Source organism: Mobula hypostoma, chromosome 10, assembly GCF_963921235.1.
Source record: "Mobula hypostoma chromosome 10, sMobHyp1.1, whole genome shotgun sequence".
NCBI lineage: Eukaryota > Metazoa > Chordata > Chondrichthyes > Myliobatiformes > Myliobatidae > Mobula > Mobula hypostoma.
Genome location: NC_086106.1, coordinates 107,042,687 through 107,064,696, shown reverse-complemented (window position 1 = coordinate 107,064,696; position 22,010 = coordinate 107,042,687). Strand labels below are relative to the sequence as shown.

General features: G+C 42.6%; 1 protein-coding gene across 5 annotated transcripts in view; it reads right to left on the bottom strand.

Moving 5' to 3' along the window:
- Positions 1-11,828: 11,828 nt before the first annotated feature.
- The window catches only part of LOC134353098 (neuronal migration protein doublecortin-like), a 184,110-nt gene continuing 173,928 nt past the window's right edge, over positions 11,829-22,010 (bottom strand). For all 5 annotated transcript variants that reach the window (XM_063060994.1, XM_063060998.1, XM_063060996.1 and 2 more), the window contains one exon: positions 11,829-20,366. In XM_063060994.1, the coding sequence (XP_062917064.1) occupies positions 20,310-20,366 (57 nt within the window). In that variant the 3' untranslated portion in view covers positions 11,829-20,309. The remainder of the gene's footprint in view (positions 20,367-22,010) is intronic.

The window sequence follows — 22,010 nt, the reverse complement described above, 5'->3', positions numbered from 1 at the left end:
AAGGGTTTTAGCCCTAATCGTCGACTGTACTTTTTTCCACAGATGCTGCTTGGCCTACTGAGTTCCTCCAGCATTTTGTGTGTGTTATAATATTTATGTTATCTGACAATACTTAATGTGTGTGGTTTTTTTTTTACCCCTATTCAGGTTCCATGAATTACTTATTTGTTGCTGGAGCTTAGAAATGTGGTTTTCAATAAGTGAAAGATGAACAATAATTTCAACACCCCAACCTCAAAATTATAAAAGAAAACCCAAAAAGGGAAAAAAATTATTGATGGGAAAACTATCACAGTCACTGACTCCATCAATGTCAAGGCTGATTAAATTATGAAGTGAAGGCACAATCAAACAATAGCTAAAGGCAGGATTTAAAGAGGGAAAGGGATGTAGAGGCAGTAAGGGGAGGAATCCCAGACCAACTCATTAGACAGCTCGACAGAGTGAAAGGGTGTTGCCGTGGCAATGAAGGTGACATGCAGAGGAAAAGCTTATAGGCATTGAAGTGGATATGGCCATGAAAGGATTCAAACAATACCTACACCTGAAAGAAAAGATAAAGATAAACATTATCCTTATTTGTCACACGTACATTGAAACAAACAGCAAAACGCATTCTTCACATCAAATCAAATCAGCAGGGATAGTGAAGGGCAGCCCGCAAGTGTCACCACACATCCAGCACCAACGTAGCCTATCCACAACTCACTAAACCTAACCATACGTCCTTGGAATGCGGGAGGGAACTGGAGCACCCGATGTACATCTCATGGTCACTGGGAGAACACACAAACTCCTTGCAGACAGCAGCAGAAATTGAACCCTGAGCTTACAGCTAAAAGTACCAAAATGAACTGTGTGGAGAACGCGTGTGACAACCATACATAAAGCTACTTAATGCTGAGCTTTAAAAAATTTCTGCAATACTAGTGTATATACTCAAATGAGCAAAATGCTGGCAATATTTACCACAACTTTCAATGGCATAAGTGGTGTGATCAGTTCAGAAAGAAAGAGAAACTTGCTTTTAATTATAAGCTGGCATGAAACTGTTGGGTGGGTAGTTTTGGCTTGATCCCAAACTGCCATGCACAGTCAGGATATGTACAATCTTCCCCTCAGGGGGTTTGATCACATTTTTTCAACTTCAAACTGCAGTACAGCGCAAAATTCTTAGCCATATATATATATAGCTAGGGTGCCTAAGATTTTTGCATAGTACTGTATTTGTCAACATGGAGTGAAGAACAAGTTTGCAAGTCTGGCTGGAGCAAAGAATTTTGGGAATGGTGAGGGTAGAGCACTGCGGGAGGGGTGTGGCAGAGAAGGAGTGCCAGGGGTAGGGATGGCGTGGGTGCAAACATACACAGCCCTGAAACATCAAGCAAGGTAAATTTATTCCAAACAATTGGTTTATTGATCATTACAGAATGTTTCCTTGGTCCTTCCCACTCCTTCCCCTCTCACTTTTTCCCCAACCATGATTCTCCTCTCCCTGCCCCCTACCCACTCTCAGTCCACAATGGAAACGCATATCAGAGTCAGGTTTATCATCACTCATATACAGTATGTGACAGCAGGACAGTGCAATACATAAAACTTTTACAGTACTGTACAAAGTCTTAGGCACCCTAGCTATATATATGTGCCGAAGACTTTTGCACAGAACTGGAAGTGCTTCCTTATTTCCAAAAATGGCAAAAATGAACTCCAGAGTGTCCCATCATCTACAAGGAAGTGGATGCAATCATCAAAAGCATTGCATAAAGGCAGTATATTATCGGCACTTGATGTCTGCGCTTATTTTGTTCATTTTCAATCAAAAGAATATGGCATTGTGTTTGTTGTCTATCATACACGGCAATGACAATTACACCTGTGCAAGAGGAGAGCTTTTGATGTGGAAAAGCTGTTGCATTGGAACAGTTCCACTTTTTCTATCTTGGAAGTCCAGGTCCACTGGTACAAGTACTCTTCACAAATAGGGGTCTTCCTTGGTTATAACGGATAACCATGACTTCCTCTGTGCCTTATCATGCCTTTCACTTTCCACGAAGCATTGCAGAATTGCCTGCTTGGCCGTTGGATTTCACTGTTGATCTTATCCACCCAGTCAACCGGAGCTGACTTCACACACTAGGACGGGCTTGTAACTATTTCACTGGAGTATGAGGCCCACTGGCCACCCTCACCTGGTTTAGCCCTCCTGTCGAAGCGGTGTACCGGGGTGTGGCCGCTGTTGTATCCAAACAGCTACTTGGAGCCACAGGTGAGAGCTGCATGTCCGGTGGGGACCAAAGGTGAGTGAGCTGTCCCAGAACGGACACGACAAGCCCCTTCACCAGAGGTGCTACCCCTCCCTGGACACCCCATATGTGGGGTACACTGGGTGTATCTGTTCCTCCACCAATAACTATTAGGAATGAACACACAGTTTTATAGTACCATAGTAGCACCAGTAGTGTTGAAATTTGGTTGATATTTCATTTCTCCCCCATTCCTCTTCTTTCTTTTTCCATTCCCTATTCTGGCTCCCCTCCATTGCTTCTCTTCTCCTCATCTACCCTTCACCTCCCTCCAGTGCCCCTCCTCTTTCCTTTTCTCTGCAGGTCCACTCTCCTCCCATACTAGACTCCATCTTCTTCTTATCTGGATTTTTACCTCTTCCACCTATCCCCTCCCAGGTTCTTACTTCATCCCCCACCCCATCCACCCACCTTCCCCCTCATTTAGTTTCACCCAGGATGGTGGGACTGTCATATGTTGAAAGATTGGACCGACTGGGGTTGTATACACTGGAATTTAGAAGGATGAAAGGGGATTTGATTGAAAGATAAGATTATTAAGGGCTTGGACATGCTAGAGGCAGGAAACATGTTCCCGATGTTGGGGGAGTCCAGAACCAGAGGCCACAGTTTAAGGATAAGGGATAGAAAATTTAGAACGGAGTTGGGGAAAAACTTTTTCACATGGAGGGTTGTGGTTCTGTAGAATGCTCTGCCTCAGAAGACAGTGGAGGCCAATTCTCTGGATTCTTTCAAAAAAGAGTTAGATAGAGCTCTTAAAGATAGCATAGTGAAGGGATATGGGGAGAAGACAGGAAAAGGGTACTGATTGTGGACGATCAGCCATGATCACAGTGAATGGTGGTGCTGGCTTGAAGGGCTGAATGGCCTACTCCTGCACCTATTGTCTATTGTCTATCTGCCAGCTTGTACTCCTTCCCCTCCCTCCATCTTCTTATTCTGGCTTCTTTCCCCTTCCTTGCCAGTCCTGAAGAAGGGTCTCAGCCCAAAACATCGACTGCGTATTCCACTCCATTGATACTACCTGACCTGCTGAGTTCCTTCAGCATTTTGTGTGTGTTGCTCTGGATTTCCAGCATCTGCAGAATCTCTTGTGCTTTTGAAAGTTATTTTACCTTCTTCCCATGAATAGGTGTACGCGTGACTATTATTTCCGTGAGACAATCTGGAGCGACTGTAGTTATATTTGAGGTTGTCTCCATGCCTAAAAATGGTATGCAGTGATGGTTGAGGAATTCGATGAGTTATATACTTGGACTGTATGTTTAATTCTGAACAATGGAACCTACGATAAATGAGTCTTCTTGGCTTCAATTCATGTCGACACATTTTGCTGTTCTTCCTTTTCATTTGTATGTTTTTATAATTGCTTCTGAAATATCATGGATGGATATTCAGAAATATTGAATTTGATTGGGTTGCTTTTTCCCTTCAGCCGAAATACTGATATTATTTTATGATTTGATACTCACACGACTTATGCTCTGACTTTCAATGACTCTACAACCCATATTCTCCATATTATTCATTTACTTGTTTATTTGTTATGATTTCTTTTCCTGTATTTGCAGTTTTCCTTCTTTCACACATTGTTTGCGAGTCGTTGGTCGTAGTTTTTCATTGATTCTATTGATAGTTTTTCATTGTTCTACTGTGAATGCCTGCAAGAAAATGAATATCAGGATTGTATATGGTGACGTACTTTGATAATAACTGAACTTTCTTCGTAATTATTAGTTGCGAAAGGCTGAGGTTCCTCACACAACCATTAAGCATGGGAAATGTATTAATAGTTTTCATTTTATGATAAACAGCACCAATAATAGAATGATGGATTTTATAGTCCATAGAAACTCTCCTCAAAGAATTCATTACCTTCGTTGACATCTCAACATTCTATTCAACTCATTCACTTTTTAACCGTTAATCTTGTCTCATTAATTTAATCCTATTCTTTTCCCTAGGTTATTAAAAGATCAATAAGAATTTCCAAATTAATTATCTGAAGCTTTCTTCAATTCTACGCATGAGAGAGAGCAAGTTAGATTTACTGGAATAGTACATGGACACCATTGTTTACAAATTGTATGTGTTTAATGTAATTGTGTTGACATCTGATTGCCTCGCCTTGGGAAAACTGAAAGGGCAATTACAGCTATTATTCACCTTTGCACTGGTGTTAGCGTGCAGTATCAGTCATTCGATGGGTCACCAATCTGTGTATATCCTTATACCTGTTAGCAATTCAAAATATGTAAGCGACATCGTTCATTCACTGTCAAATAAGGAACAAACGCTTCACCATGTCACCATAAGCAGCTGATCAGTTCTGTGTTACTTAGTCCCTACAGGATGTGTGCAGAGCATTGTTTTAATACATAGCTGCATTCTGCTGCCACAGGTATCACTTAGTGAACAAGGATGGACAACAAGTGTAATGGCTTCTCTATGATGTTAACTGATGAGGTAACGGTTTCTCTGTAGCGGCAATGTTTGGGTTATAACTAGAGATAACAGTTGACTATCCAATGGGGGAAATGTTATTCTTTCTTGTGTGTCTGAAAGCTGTTGGTATCGCGGGCTTTTGCCAGAAGGCGCGAGGGGAATGAAGAGTGGAGACGCAACTTGAGCGAGTCGGTGGGCCGCCCGACTGGGGGGACTCCAAACGGGGGTCTGAAGGAGGAGATCGATGGTGGAAGAACTGCTGGACTGCGTGAACTCCAACTTTGTGCGCACATGACTGTTCAATAAGATTATCGGTGCCTTTTCTTTTATATTTTGTTTCTCTACTAACCATATAGTCGAAGTAAAGAGTTATAAAGCTCAATCGTTTAATTGCATATTGTGTACTGTTTGTTATTTTGGGGTACTGATTTGTAACAGGGGACACATCGCGCAGCATCCACCCAAACGAGATTTCTTAAGTATGGCCGGGCAGGGCGGTTATCACCACCTAGAGTGTTACAATTGCGGAGGCTACATTCGGGATTGATTCCGTTGAATGCTGTGTGATTACCCTGAACAGTGGACTGGTGGGGCAAATATTTGTACTCCAGATGAATTGTTAATTCCACTGTTAAAGTTGCGATTGTGAGCGGAGCTTTGATAAAATGGCGGGTGGCTGGGGTTCCGCGAGAAGATGGGCGGCCACTAGCATGTGCTATAACTGTGGGGAAGAGGGACACTTCCGGCGGGAATGTGAGCGGCAGGAAGCCCCTCTGAGGGCAAGCCCCCAGGTATCCAAACAGGGAGAGGTGTCGGGAAACTTAGAGGAGACCCAGTGAGGGAACGGCCTGGTGTCTCTGGGGGGACACGTTCCCAGCAATGTACTAAGGAACTCCCAAAAGCAAAAGACCCTATTCCTGAAAGATTAGTGGGATCTCGCTGCAGCGTGTTGCTAAGGTTAGGGGGAATCTATGCCAAAGCCATATTCGACACTGGGTTGCAGGTCACATTACTGTACCGTTCGTTCTACAACCAGTGTCTGAAGCATTTACCCTTGACCCTATTCAGTGCACTGGAGATTTGGGGTATCAGTGCTGGTGATTATCTGTACGACGGTTATTTGTTATTGAAACTGGAGGCCGATGTGGGAATGTCTGAGGTTCTTGAGATGTTAGTGCTGGTTTGTCCGGATCTGGTTGAGACGGGTGCTGTTTCAATCCTGGTGGGGCCCAACACCCCTCTTGTACGGAGGCTCATGGGGGCCTGCAAGGAGAAGGCGGGTGAGAGTTTTTTAGGGACCTTGTCTGTGCACCCAGTGTTTCGAGCTGCGTTTGAGGAAGCGCAAGGCCGCACTGGGCCGGATACCAAATTTAAACAAGGGACTGTGTGGTGCACCCAGTTGAAGCCTAAGGTGATACAGCCCGGGGAAGTAGCGAGAGTGATGGGGACCCCTAGGTTTCCTGGAGTGCCTGAGGGTCAAGCCCTCTTAATGGACGCTCCGGAAGACCTCAAGGGGGAGTTCTGATTTCCGGTGGGGCTGCTGGTGAGGCCCAAATTGCAGGGGCCCTTCGTTGTACAGGCGAGCAGGATGGCTTTGATTATTAGGAACACTATGAAGAGAGAGCTCACGTTTAAGAGAGGGATGCCCTTGGCGCATTTGTTCCTGGTGACGGTAATGTCTAGTGCCCTCATGAGACCCGCTGGAGAGAGACTATTGGAAAAAGGGGAAAAGTTGACCGCTGAGGCATTTGACTTCATGGACTCCCTGGTGCCGCTGGGTTGGAAAAGGAGGCTGGTAGAGAAGATGTTGAAGCTGGAAGGTGTCTTTTCCATTGGCCAGTTTGATGTGGGTTGTTCCAAGAGCACTCGTCACACTATCCGGGTGATCGAGGACACCCTGTTTAGAGAGAGGTTGCGGCAACTGGCCCCTGCAGACGTGGAAGATGTGCGGTAGCGTTTGTGTAAGTTGAAGTTAGCTGGGATCATCACTGAGTCCCGAAGTCCCTATGCATCCCCAATAGTAGCGGCCCGGAAGAAGAACGGGAAGGGATGCATGTGTGTGGACTATAGGACTCTGAACTGGCGCACCGTCCCTGACCAGTATACGGTCCCGAGGGTCGAGGGTGCGCTGACCTGCCTGAGTGGTGTGAAGTGGTTTAGTGTGCTGGATTTGAGGAGGGGATTCTACCAGATCCTGATGAGTGAGGCCGGTAAAGAGAAGACGGCATTTATATGTCCCCTGGGATTCTTCCAGTTTGAAAGGATGCCTCATATATCGGGAGCCCCTGCCACCTTCCAGAGGATCATGGAGAAGACAGTGGGGGATATGAACTTGCTTGAGGTGTTGGTGTATTTGGATGACCTTATAGTATTTGGATCCACCTTGGAAGAACATGAAGCGAGGCTACTGAAGGTGCTCAGCTGCCTGAAAGATGAAGGGTTAAAACTTTCTCTGGACAAGTGCCAGTTCTGCAAGACGTCTGTTAGCTATGTCAGAGATATAATCTCATGGAATGGAGTAGCTACAGACCCGGCTAAGATAGAAGCGGTGACCACTTGGCTGAGGCTCCAGACTGTGAGCACTCTGCACTTGTTCCTTGAGTTCTGTGGTTATTATCGGAGAAGGGATACGCCAAAGTGAGTCATCCCTTGAATCAGCTTCTGTGCGGTTACCCTCCCTTGGGGAAGAAAGGGAAAGGAAAAGAAGGATGGGAGGGTGGAGAATATCTAAACCCATTGGAGCCCTTCGGACAGAGGTGTGATGCAAAATGAGAGGAGGCTTTTCAATCGCTGAAAGAGTTGCTGACCCAGACACCGGTGCTGGCTTTTGCTGACCCCCGATTGCCATATGAACTACGCACAGATGCCAGCCGGTGGGGTTAGGGGGCGTTCGGTATCAGGATCAGGGCACCAGGTTGAGGCCTGTGGTTTTTGTCAGCCGGAGTTTGTCGCCCTCCAAGATCAACTATCCCATGCACAAGTTGGAATTCCTGGTGTTGAAATGGGTGGTGGTGGATAAGCTGAGTGACTATCTTTATGGGGCCAAGTTTGAGGTGAGGACAGACGATAACCCCCTAACTTATATCCTGACCTTGGTGAAACTGGATGCCACAGGCCATCGGTGGTTGGCAGCATTGTCGGCCTATGATTTCAGCCTGCAGTACCGGCCAGGGAGCCGGAACGTTGCTGCGGATGCTTTGTTCCAACGGGTGCATGAAGGACTGGACATGGACGAAGAGTGGGAGAGCGTTCCTGCCCCTGGGGTGAAGGCCATGTGTCAGTTTGCCATCACCGTGAAGGCCGAGGAAAATGAGAGGCAAGATTGAGCAGTGGATCAACTGGGGGCTTCTGATGACACCATTCCCCCAGTTTACCGTAACCTGACTGTTCTGAAGACCAGTCAGCTGCCAGAATTGAGTTCTGGGGAAGTGGCAGCTGCTCGGCGAGATGATCCGGGCATTGGCACTATTTGGTCTGCGGTTGAAAAGGGAGACAAGGCTCAGGCGGCGAAGATGAAACACGCTTTGGTGCCTCCATTACTTGGCATTGGTTGGAGTTGAAGAACCAGATCTTATACCGGATCACGTTACCCCTGGACTGACCTCGGCGTTGCCAGCTGGTTGTGCCTGAGAAGTATCGGAGGATTGCGTTGAAGTCACTTCATGATGATTCTGGACATTTGGGGGTGGAAAAGACTTATGGATTGCTCAGAGACCAGTTTTACTGTCCCCGAATGAAGTGGGAGGTTGAAGAATACTGCAAGCCGTGCATTCGATGCATACGGCAGAAGACACTGCCTACACAGGCAGCTCCTTTGTCCCATTTGCCCCTGAAACTGGTGTGTATGGATTTCCTGTCCATAGAACCCAATGCCAGCAACACGGCGAATGTCTTAGTCATCACAGACCACTACACCAGATATACTCAGGCTTTTCCTACCGAGGACCAGAGGGTGACTACGGTGGCAAAAGTGTTATGGGAGAAGTATTTCGTTCATTATGGCCTTCCCAGGTGGAAACATGGTGACCAGGGACGGGACCTCGAGAGCAGACTCATCCAAGAGTTACTGGACATGCTTGGAGTTGAGAACGAGGACCACACCCTATCACCCGCAGGGCGATCCCCAGCCTGGGAGGTTTAATCGGACCTTGCTAGGTATGCTCGGGATCCTGGAGATCAGCAAGAAGAGCATCTGGAGTCAACATATTGGGCACCTGGTTCACTGTTACAACCGTACACGAAATGAAGCTACTGGGTACTTGCCATATTATCTGATGTTTGGGCGTGAGGTGAGGTTGCCCATTGACCTTTGTTTTGGGACTAACGCGGGCAACTTACCACCAAAGCCTTATCTGAAGTATGTGTCTGATATGAGGAGACAGCTGAAAAGGGCTTAGAATCAAGGGAATAAGGGGAGGTATGATCAGAAAGTGAGGTTCTCCCAACTCCTGCCGGGAGACCGAGTCCTCATAAGGGATTTGGGGCTACCTGGAAAGCACAAGTTGGCTGACCGCTGGGCGGCCACACCCTATGTGGTGGAGAGTCAGATGCCAAACCTACCAGTTTTCTGGGTGAGGCCTGAGGAGGGGAATGGGCCTGTCAAGATTCTCCATCGGAACCACCTGTTGCTGCTGGGTCAAGAGGTGCAGGTAGACCTAGAACCCGACTTGGCACCTAGTAAGAGGACTCTGTGAAAACGTGGAGAGGCTGGGCCGGGCACTGCCACTGATTCGGAGGATGATGATCTGGATGTGTGGTACATGCTGCCTTTCGCTAACTCCCCATTGAGGAAGAGACTCCTGGCCCTTCTCCCACTGAGTCAGGTGAAGTGGAGGGGGCTAGCTGTGGGCAGCCTGGGTTACAGCAGGACCCTGAAGGAGAGGAAGCAGGGCCTGGAGACGGGACAGAGGGCTCCCAGATGCAGGGGGACAAGAGTGATACATTGCAAGAGGACTGAGCAAGCAGACCCAAAGTTATCCCTGGTAGCGTCTGAGTCTGAAGAGTTAGGTGAGGAGGTACAGAGGTCTCAGAGAATTAGAAGACACCAGATAGGTTGGCCTATGTAGCGCCTGAAGAACAGGGCGTGATCTCTACGGTTTTGGGGAGCTATGTCACTGCTTTTTGCACCTGGATTGGGCTTTGTGTTTTGCAGGAAGGGTTGGCAAATTACCTCAATGTCATGAGGGCATGACTTAATTTGGTGGGGGGAAAATGTAGTGGTTTCTCTGTGATGTTAACTGATGAGGTAATGTTTTCTCTGTAGCAGCAATGTTTGGGTTGTAACTAGAGATAACGGGTGACTATGCAATGGGGGAAATGTTATTCTTTCTTGTGTGTCTGAAAGCTGTTGGTTTCGCGGGTTTTTGCCAGAAGGCGCAAGGGGAATGGAGAGAGGAGACGCGACTTGAGTGAGTTGGTAGACCACCCGACTGGGGGTCCAAAGGAGGAGATCAATGGTCCAGAAGGAGATCCAGAAGAACTGCTGGACTGCGTGAGCTCCAACTTTGTGTGCACATGACTGTTTAATAAGATTATTGGCACCTTTTCTTTTATATTTTGTTTCTCTACTAATCATATAGTCAAAGTAAAGAGTTATAAAGCTCAATCGTTTAATCGCATATTGTGTACTGTTTGTTATTTTGGGGTACTGATTTGTAACAGGGGACACATCGCGCAGCATCCACCCAAACGAGATTTCTTAAGTATGGCCAAGCAGGGCGGTTATCAGCCCTTAGATTAAGCCGCCAGAAGAAGCGAGTGTTAAACAAGCATTACCTCATTGGGCAGATGATTGGGGTGAGTGGTATGTGGCCAGCTGTTGTGAAGATGCATCTTCCTACCCGATATGTTTTCCCTTCTATCTATTGTTTCCCTTCTTTAGTGCAGTCACTGCAGCTGTGTCAGAGAATGCACATGACGGCACTGACTATCTTCCCAGCAGTCAGTGACGGAATTACATCTCCGCGTAATGGTGCCTCCAGGGTCCTGGCAGGCAATGTTAGTGTCTTTGCAGGTCACCAAATCAGGCACTAGTGCTAGATGCACCAAACATGGTGAAATACAATTTCTACAATCTAGAAAGATTACAGAAACTAGACTCGTATACCATGGAATTTAGAATGTTAAGGATTAATTTGATGCAAGATTTTCTGAATTTAGAGGGTTATTAGCGAGAGAATCTGCTACTTTTTAAAATCACATATGGGGGCATCTTCTGAAGCACTTTACACTATAGTTAATTTATTTATAAGTAAATTATTTACATGAAGATGTTATCTTTTATGTTTATGGTCCTATTAACAATTCCATCTTGTTAATTATCAGTTTTAAACGAGGATCCATGTTCTCTTTAGCAACATGCACATAGAAGAAAATCTAAAAATTACTAGATGTCAATTAATTTTTCAGCTGCTTTTTCGTTCATTTTTTCCCCTAAAAGTACATAATATAGCGCCATAATTTTGTCACTTCTGAGTGATAGCTCCATGTTGAAAGTGAACCAGAACTCTCATTGTACATGAAGATGTATACTACAGACTTTCATAAGGGGAGTATTTCTTTTAAATAGTACGTGAGATTCAGTTAATATTCCTTCCCAGCCTCCCTTTTACTGTTGTTTGTGTGGCAGATGCTAGGGTTTTAATACAATTGGTCAGTCATACTGAGTGATAAATTACTTGGGCTGCAAAGTAGCTTTGTCCACCTGAGGTTCGTATTCCTGTGTAGTGGGATAAGGTTTTGTGTCAGCAAGTTTCCAACTGTTGACATCCTAATCTCAAATCTGTCAATGAGGGAAAGAATTTTCTTACCAGAAGAGTAAGGTGACTGCAATGGCTATGAGAATATATACAAAAGAGAAGGTTATAACTCAATCCGTGCAGAAAGGATCCCCAGTAGCATCTACCTCTTCACACTTAGCCCTGAATAACTGTGTAAGACTGGTGCAAACGTTATGGACAAGCCACCCAGCTTTTTTGTCGCCAGCTCATTAAAACAGAGAAAACTGATAGCATTAAATTTAAATATTGTACTTCAGTCACATCGCTTTATAGATTAAATAAAACACAAACACGTCAATAAGATTTCCATCAAATGTATTTTTTTAAATTACACACATCTTGCAAATGTACATTTAAATGAATACAACTCCAAACTACAAGTGTTAGAAAAGAAGTCACAAAACAAACTTGAGTTTCTCTTTGATAGCAGTCTAAAAAAATGGAATGATTTGACCTCGTCTTTTTAAAAACAGTATAAACCCATCCTGAAGGCTATAAAAGAATGAACTGCTTTCTTTTAAAACAGCCCTGTGAGAATTTCCAGGGCTATATCGGAATATATGAAGCAAAGCCTAAAGTGAAGGCAAATCTCATGCGGTTGCGAATACTATCAACGTTTTTAGTTCTACCTTTGAAGAATAGGTAGAGTCAAATGCAGAGGTCAATTATGTCAAACTTGCCACGAAAGAGAAACTGAAATTACTGCGTAGGAACCTCAAAGCTGAATGGAAATTAATCCTCTACACCTCACCTAACAAGCAAACACTTCTATCATTTAATCTCTACTAGTGTGCACTTTAGTAAAACTACGTTACAGAGTTCCAACTACATCTATTCACTATTAGTTTAAAAAGTCAATAATAATAAACATTTTATGTACATTTAGAATTTCACAAAAAAGGCAGCAAAAAGGAGCAAACTGACTTTTCACCACAGAAAGCAGAAAACATGCAAGTTTCAAGCATGATAGCACTGATTTTATAGAAAAAAACAAGCAAGCAAACTATTCAGAAATTAATGCTTTATAAAGGAACATCCTTCCCTTAGTTCCATTACATATTTAACTTGATGGCAGGCTTTTTGCTTTCAAAACCAAATTTTGTTGCATTTGAGCTTTAATATTATTTCATTGCTATTCTGGTTAATTTTCTGATAATGGATTTACAGAGAGGTGTATTGCTGTACTACAACCACTGCTCACCAAGAACTAACTGGATCCCCCAAGATGATCTAGTCAGAAACAAGCAATAAGGGAATTATGTTGAAAGTAGGTGACACCTGGGAATGATTATACAGAGAAAGCCAAGTACTTGGGAGCGGTCCCAGAGAATTGTTTGCGTTAGAGAGTGACTGCAGAGAATGACAGTCACTGGGAGTAATGACATGGAAAGCAGGATGTTCTTTGAGACCTATTATGCAAAGGATATAGAAAATATTAGCGTTTCAATATGAAGTTGCAGGTTTTAAAATGTTTCGCATCGTTTTTATGGCATCAAGTCAACCATTTATTTCTGACTAATTTTAAAGGATTAACCACTTTCAACACCACAGGATACTTGTTGAGTGTTAGAAGATTCCTGTTTAAAGCATGAAGCTTTTAAACATGTGTTTCCATTTCCCATTCATGGGGGAAATCAGAGTGGTATTGGAGTAAGGATCAGTGAGATATCCAGTTAATGGTGTACAGGGAGGAAATCTGATCCTTGCCTTCAGCTCTGGAAGGCACCGTCTGTGACGGCATCAAATGACCTCTTTAATTTTGGTCTGGATTTGCTTTGCTAATTTCACCTGAAGTCAACATTAAGATCAGGAATACAGCACATACTCCTTTACAATCTCAACAATATCCAAGGCTCATTAATAAATTCTTTATCAGTAGATTTTCATATCTGTCACAGTTCTAACATTCTGTGACATGCAAAGAGACAAACTCATTAGGTTTTCACTATTATTAAAAGTGAATTTAGAAATTTCCAAGGAAGTCACTTGGCCTATTGAATCTAATCGTGTATGAGAATATCATCTAGCCCTGTTCATAAGATGCACTTTAAACAAAGGTCTGGAACATTACAGGATGGAGCTATTTTATACACAACATATCACAAATGTGATACATTTCACAAATAAAACGGAAAATGCTGAGATTAGTTAGCATGTCAGGCAGCATCTGCAGAAAATAAAATGTACTTATGTTTAGATCTAAGATCTTGATCGGAACTGCATGAATGAGGAAACAGCCAAGCTTTTAGACGCGGAGAAGGGCTGTGGTGAAGAGGTTAGTGTCTGTGATAGATTGGATGCTAAGGTTGTCTGGGCAACACGCGCCTTTTGGTGCTGTCCGAGAAATGAACGCAACTTAAACATAGCAGATCCATCTGGAGAACCGTAAATACAGTAAGGTGAATAAAGACAGTAGAGAAAAAAATGCACATTCAGCAACCATGAGATGAAGAACACAACAGTTGAACTAAAAGAGTATAAATTTTATATATTGTGAAGACTATGCTGGTTGAGATTGTGATGCTGGGAAACACTTTCACCTCTAGTCTTCACCACCAGCACGGGGTGTTAGACAAGGTCCAACACAGTCAGAGGCAAAGAATCTCAATTCCTTTGCCCTAAAAAGCTTCATTGCTATAAATTGCAGAGGCAAGTTCAAAACCAGACTAATGTGAATATGGCTCAACCTTTCACTCCTCTGATTACATTGAGAATTTTAGATCAATTTCCAGCAAGTGGGGCTACACGTTTGTAACTCAGAATGGATTAAAAACACCACAGAGAGGACATTTAAAATCAAAGTGCAGAGATAAAATTTGCATCACATTGGCCTAGCTGTATTTAAGTCCAGCTTCTACGTTTGAAGAGCACTGTTATTGTATGCACCAGAGTATTACATTTTAAATTATATGGAGAGGTTGTGAAGACACTATGACAAGAAATGCCAGAAATCATCATTTATCCTCTAGTCTGATAAAGTAATTAGAGAGGACAGTGGAGCTGTTCAGCAATACATTTCTCTGGATATAAAACACTATAAATGTAATCCCGTAATCAGTATTAACCAGGTTCAGTGCTGATCCACTGCATGTTCTATGTCAGCATTCTAACCAATCTCCATCGTGCCAATTTATTTCACATTGTGCCCAGCCTCTGCTGATGACTTGTATCCTGAACTAACTTTACTTCACCTTCCTGCTTTTTCACATTCATGTCGCTGCCTCACATGGCAACAGCCAATTATGGGAACAGTGCCACTTATTCCCGCACGTCTCGTTGCGTGGCGACGAAAACAGCCCATCTGTTTCCATGGGAATGCTGGCAGTCCCAGGTTGCACTGCCCATGATGTGCATGGCGAAAAGAAGAATGAATGCAGAACATAGCAGGCAACGCTTCAGTCTATTATAAAGGTTTCTTTTTATCTTTTGTAATTTGATCTCTATTTGTAACATTTGGACCATTAACACCAGCTTTCATTTTAGGCTGGCCAGATATGCTAATCAGAGACTGGCTTTAGTCTCTGTGAGCCTTTGTCTAGCTTAGAAGAATACATACAAATCAACTGCCACTTTGGTTAAAATATTCAATGAAAAATAAAAGATACCACTGTAATACACTCATAGCCATAGGTAATGATACTTTGTTGAATAAATACTGCTTGTTAGCATTACTATCAAACTGCATTCTTTTCAATTACCAGCAGTTCACCTACGCTCTATTCACAGGGGCATGCTGCAACATAAACTAACCAGTGAATTTGCCTCTCAGGGCATTTGAGGGGAATTTGCCTCATGAGGTCATTTCATTTGCTGCAGCCTACGGCTTCGCCTCATAAAGTGGTCTCACTCCCTTCTCCTGGAAGCACAGAGCATAACCTCACAGCAAGGTCTATCTGCCTGGAAAGGCCAGGAGCCCACCAGAGCAGCTAATCATATCTATTAAAAGCTACCTTCTTGTGGCAGGAGCTTAATCAGCTGTCCAGGCCAGTAACTGCAAAGACCCACGAATGGAGAATATTGAATCACACCTTGTGCACGGGCTTTAATATGCTCAGTTATCTCAGCACACTTTTAATCTGCCCTACAATGTACGCAGGGCAAATCCTGAACAGCCAGAGATTGCCACAACATGAAATCTAATGATGTGCAGTTTAAAGGAAGCACTTAAGTAGATCTTGCTTATGAAAAGGCCCAAGCCACTTTCTCCAATTGTTGTGAACCTTGTGCACTGACACTAATTCAACCACTCAGAGGTGAACTGCTCCATTGCTACACATTCCAGTTGCCTGTAAGAGACACAATGCGAACTCCTGTTTTAACTGTAATCCTGCACTGTACTTGCTATTAAAGGAGTGACACTTAGCTCGTCTGAACTTCAAATGATGTGACGTGGATTCAGTTCATGTCGATGAACTGACACAGTTATAATCATGTCCTGCATTCCCTGCTCCAGATCTTATCTCCAGCCATTCCCTGTCAGTATGTCTTCTTCCTGCTGGAAGAGTGGAATTATGTCTATCCTGCTCTCTTCATGACTGATGCGATTCTGCTGGGTGGAGCACAGGAGAAAGCAGGCTGGAAACAGTTTCTTTGTTGACTATTCCTCCTCATCTTGATGAGGATACACTGTCATATTTCATCTTAAACTTTGTATTAACTCCAAAGGTTGAGATCAGGATCATGGAAATTAAATGGGAGAGTACTGAACATCTGAAATAAGTTGCCAGAGAAAGTGGTCAAGGAGTGTACAATTGGAACATTGAAGAGGCATTTAGATAGGTACATGGACCGAAGCTGTTAAGAGGGCTAAGGGCTGAATGCAGGAAACTATGATTAGCAAGGTGAACAGCATGGATCAGTTGGGCCGAAGCGCCTGTTGCCATTTTGTATTATTACTCTATGGCTCCATGGAAGCTACTCAGCTAGAAACATTCAGAATCAGGTGTAACATCCAACAAAATACTGTGACTCCGCACTTGTTAATCTTTATTGAGTTAACCCTTTGAGGACTGCAGATAAGTCATTGTCCTGGGTATAATGAGGTGTGTGTGGGGGGGGGTGTAGCGGTGATAAAGCAGCACTTTCTACTGAGATCTCCAACCTGTGTAGAGAATGGGGATTGCATCGGAAGCTAGAGAGAAGATTGTGTGGGTTGGGTAGAAAACTGGGGAGATGGTTACGGACCCAGAACTGGAAGATCAACATGATGAGAGGGAGTGTCATAGAGGATAGTGGGGGGGGGGGCAACTCGGGATTAGGGATCGGGCAGATAATTGGGATTATAAAGATAAGAATCCCCAGTCACAGGGCAATACAGCATGGAAACAGGGTCACCAGTACAAATGGCCTGTGCTTTCCACAGCATCCTGCCTGCTTGTCTCAGCTGCCCTCGCTTGGCCCATAACTCTTCAAGCCTTTCCCCTCCATGTATCTATCTGCAGTAAATGCCCCGTCAGTGTTGCAGTTACACCTAACTCAACCATTTCCCTCGGCAGTTCATTCCAGGTATTCACCATCCTCTACGTTACCGGTCAGGTCTCTTTTGAATCTCTCCCTCTTATCTATGCCCTGTAGGTCTGGATTCCCCACCCTGTGGAAAAGACTGTGACTGTCCACATTATTCATACCATGTGTGATTTTATAAACTTCTAAGAGGTCACCCCTCATTCTCCTACACTCCAAGATCCAGTGTGGTCAACCTCTTCCTGTAACTCAGGCCCTTTAATCTATGCTGCATCCTAGTAAACCTCTCCTTCGCCCTCTCCAGCTTGACAATATCTTCTCCGTAACAGGGTGACCAAAACTGTACATGATACTCCAAGTGCAGCCTCACCAACAACCTATATAACTGCAGCATATTGCCACTCAGCTCGATGTCTTGACTAATGAAGGCCAGCATGATAAATGCCATTTTACCATCCTGTATATTGCAGGGGCCACTTTCTGTGAACCGTGTACTTATACTCCTTGGTCTCCCTATTCCACAAAACATGTCAGTGCCCTGCCATTTGCTGTGTAGCTCCTACCCTGGTTTAGATGTCCAAAATGCATCACCTCACACTTATCCAGCTTCAAACCCTTCTGCTGTTCCTTAGTCCATTTCGTGATTGATCAAATTCCCTGCGTAATTCATTGTAACCTGCTTCTCTAGCAACAAGACCCTCTAGTTTGGAAATCGTACCATGTATATTCACATTCAAATTATTTATATACATAATGAATAACAGAGGTCACAGCACACACTCCTGGGGCACTCAACAGGTCACAGGCTTCCAGTCAGAGAATTGACTTTCCACCATCAGCCTCTGCTTCCTATTATCAAGCCACCTCAGGGTATGGGAGGTGAGCTGAGGATGGGGTGGTGAGGGGCAGAGGAGAAGTATAGGCTCTCAACACTTCCTCCTCATCAGCTCTCTCTAAAAACCTTGGACGTGTGAGATGTGGTGGATAACCAAGGTGGTTCAGGAAAATGAGAAGATAATTGGACAGATGATTTTGGAAGGGGGCATGATGGGATTTCTGAGGTATTTGGCAACAAGTAGCGGTTGAGGAGAGGGGTTTGGGCAATTATTGGTGGGAAAATCACTACCTCAGATTTTGATGCTCAGCCAAACTGGGTTGAGCAGCCTTCAAGCCTCCAGTTGCTTCAGTGTTGTCAAGGGCCTCAAATATACAATAAAATTTTGTGCAAGAAACATCAACAAGTAGTGTACCCAAACTTGGCATTACTGTGCATGCCCTTCATGATCTACAGGTTAGCCTATTTCCCATTTGGAAGTCTCACAACACCTTTGAAAATAATTCTCCAAGGCCAAAACCATGGACATCCTGGTACAGAAATTGTGTTGAGTGTCTTCCTTTTCTTCTCAAAATCCCTTATCATTTTAATGGAAATGTGTTTAATTCCTGGGCACGGTTTGAACTGTATTGAACTGGTATTAAGTGAATTAAAACTGTATCAAAAATAGCTGGCATTAGAAAATGGCGACAAGATTAAAAAAGAATCCAAGTAACTAAAGTATTTTGGAAGGCAGAGATTACCATTATGTTCTATGATTGTTCCTATAGACAAATGCCTTCCTTAATAATTCTCTCTACCTCCCTCATTTTATGGCTATTAAGCAATGGATGCTTTTAAATATAAGCGAGCAATAAATTTTTGCACTATGGCATCACTGGATATTTGAACCATGGGTATCAATCATAGTAATTAATTGGCAATGTACTCATCGCAATACATCAAAGTGTTGAAATTCGTCCAGTGTTGTACATGCTGAATGCGCATGCGTGCACTGACCACCACTCCTCAGATTTATGTCTGGAACTGAATTTCAGAAACACAATCAATTGCACACAATCTACTACAAGATAAATTTCCACCCTGAAGGCTTCTTTCAACCAATCCCTTCCAAGATATACTTTTCTTGGCTAAAGGTTGACGGGAGCTTATGGCCTAAAAATAAAGTTGTTAGCTACAATATTCAATAAAAGGGCTACTTAGCTACTTCTACAGGATCCAACTTGTACTGTTGAAAAGGGACGGAATTCATGGCACTGTGAGCACCAGGGTATTACAGGGTTATTTCTTTCCCAAACATGGCCATCTTAAGAAATTCTGCAAGTATAGAATGTAACAGAGAAAATCTGACCATGAATCTTCAAAGATTGCTTGTGGAATGTAAGAGGCCTCACTGTGCCCTGACATTTTGAATTCCACATCAAGCAACATCAGCCTGCAAGCTAAATGTCAAGTCAAGCAAAGCAGTAAATATCTCCTCTAAATCAAGAAAGAAGATCAGTCCTATACATGGGAAATTTATTTCATGCTAATCCTAGTCCAGTAACAAGTCAACATTCCTTTTCACTTTCAAATCTGTCTTCAAAGAAAAATCTTCACCACCAGATCTTACAAGTATTCTATTAATGCTATTCAGTAAGTTTAGTTACAAACTGGTTTTAATAATTGCACAGTGAACACATTCACAAATTAAAAAAAGCTTAAGAACACTGTGTTCTTATTAGTAAATTGTAGATTTGCTGTGTTAATCTAATCCTAAATAGTTCTACCATTCAAAATGTCATAAAAAGCAAGAATCAGAATCATTTTGTTGCTAAAAAATGTATTAAACAAACATGATCAAATTTAACTTTAGAAAATCATTATGCTTAGTCTTATTAAGTTGTTCATCATTCTCAAATTCATTCCCATTTTCAGATCAATGCATTATGTTTAACTAATGAGTCTTAGTGATTTTTTTGGTTTTTTTTTCCTCTTTCCTTTTTTAAACAAATTGGATGTTAAAACATTTCTGCTCAGCAGAGTATTTTCTTGTACAAAGAAAAAACTGGCAGAGGTTCTCAATAATTAAAACAGATCTTTAAACGAAGCATATAACAACAGCGCATTAATATCAAAGAGGAATGGAAAATCACACTGCACAATGAAATTAAAAATCAGGGACCACAATTTTCACAGAACACATGATGTACAAGAGACCTGCTTGTTTTACGAAATATTCTCACAGTGCTTTATATCAGATGTTTAGAAAAAGGCAGTGATATTCCAAGATAATAGGTTTCTCATGTGATGGACAAACTGTTTAAAAAAAAAGGGCAACTTTTTGGCTTTTTTTTTAGTTTTTTTTTCCATTGGTGTCACTTGGCAATTTGTGAGCACCAACAGCAATACCTCTGCACTGGGCAGATTTCCTTTTCCAAGTCTCACTATTTCAGGTGGCTAATTCCAGACTTTGCTTGCTGTTCCGCTCACACCGGTGGCTTACATCGAGTCACCCAGTGAGTCCGAATCATCCAGGGAAAGTGGCAGGTACAGGTCCTGGAGGAGATAAGGAAGGCAACTTTAGAAAGATTTAAACAAAAATAAAACATTTTGTAGTAGTTCCACTTTAAATGATTTCACTGTCCAATTGTGTGAAATTTTTTAACTGACATGTGGCTGTTGTGTTTTACTATTTATTGTTATGTTTATTATTTAGTGTTGCGTTTGTTATGTTATGATTGCACTGCCCCTGAGAAACGCTGTCTCATTCTGCCCTGCAGAGCTGATGTATGGTTAGAATGACAATAAAGTTTTTTGAATCTTGAATCTTGAATCTTTGAAATTGGTGACTGCAAATTGGTCTTAGCCTCCAGCATCCCTTCTCATTCTTACTGTTGTTGGCTTCATTGCCTAAAATAGGTATCTGGGCTTTTCTTCTCTGCACCCTTTCCAGTTTAATGATGTTTCACCTATAACAGAGTGACCGAAACTGTACACAATACTCCAAGTGCAATCTCACCATCATTTTGTACAACTGCTACATAACGTCCCAACTCCTAAGTGCAATGCCCTGCCTGACAAAGACCAGCATACCAGAAGCCTTCTTCACCACCCTGTCTCCTTGTGACACTGCTTTCAGTGAACTGTGTACTCATACTACAAAGTCTAAAGTACTGCTAATCACAGGCCTACAGTCCAAGAAAGAACTTTCAACAATCACTCTCTGCTTCTTACCATCAAGCCAATTAAAATCCAATTAGCCATTATTCTTTGTGCACACACAGCTCAGCATTCATCTCTCTGATACGTACATGGTTCCTGTGAAGCCATAGCCATTGCCAGGACTCACTCAGTATCGTTAATGAGACCCACCTCTACTGTTGAACCTTCTTGATTGGAATAAACCTTGCATCTAAAATTAATACTTCTCCTACAAAAGTAGATATACATAAATATCCAACCTAATGCACATACTTCAAAAATATAATTCATTGCTTGAAAATAGAATATGGAAATTCTGAGGATGCTATGTGGTGACATTTTTCTTATTTTTTAAGTATAAGATAGACAGCAAATCTTAATTACAGAAAAATGCTCATTGCCTTTATTAATCTGTAAATAATTCAGGTAAATTAATCCAAAGCTGCTGGAAAATCATTCGGCAATAAACTTCTTCATTTCATTTCTAAATGGCATATATACTTATCTCATTAAATAGCTTTAGTTTAGCACGGTGCAGATGGACAGAATGGCCTGCTTCTGTGCTGTACTTTTCTATGACTCTATGACTAGCTTGCAATTATTTTGACCTTTTTTTGGTCTAATTACTCTATTTTCTTATTTCAGTACCTGTATAGAGTCATTGTTTTTTGGAAATATATTTTGTGTTTCCATGAGTAAAACAATTCACAAATTGTAGCTTTTTCCTTCAAAAGAATAGTGTCATCATAGGTTTTGCACATGTTTTAACTATCTTCATAATGTGGTAGTATATATGATCTCTTGTCGTAGACAACCTTCAATGCTAATGGATGCATTTCTGCTGACAGTGAATCCAACATTTTCACATGGACTGGTTCAATAATTAACACCAGGCACCATGCTGATAGTCACCATTTCTACCTGAGTGAAATCAGCTCTATTACAATTTTACGCTCTCAAAGTCAGCTCTGTAATATCAATTGTATTTACAATTATGCT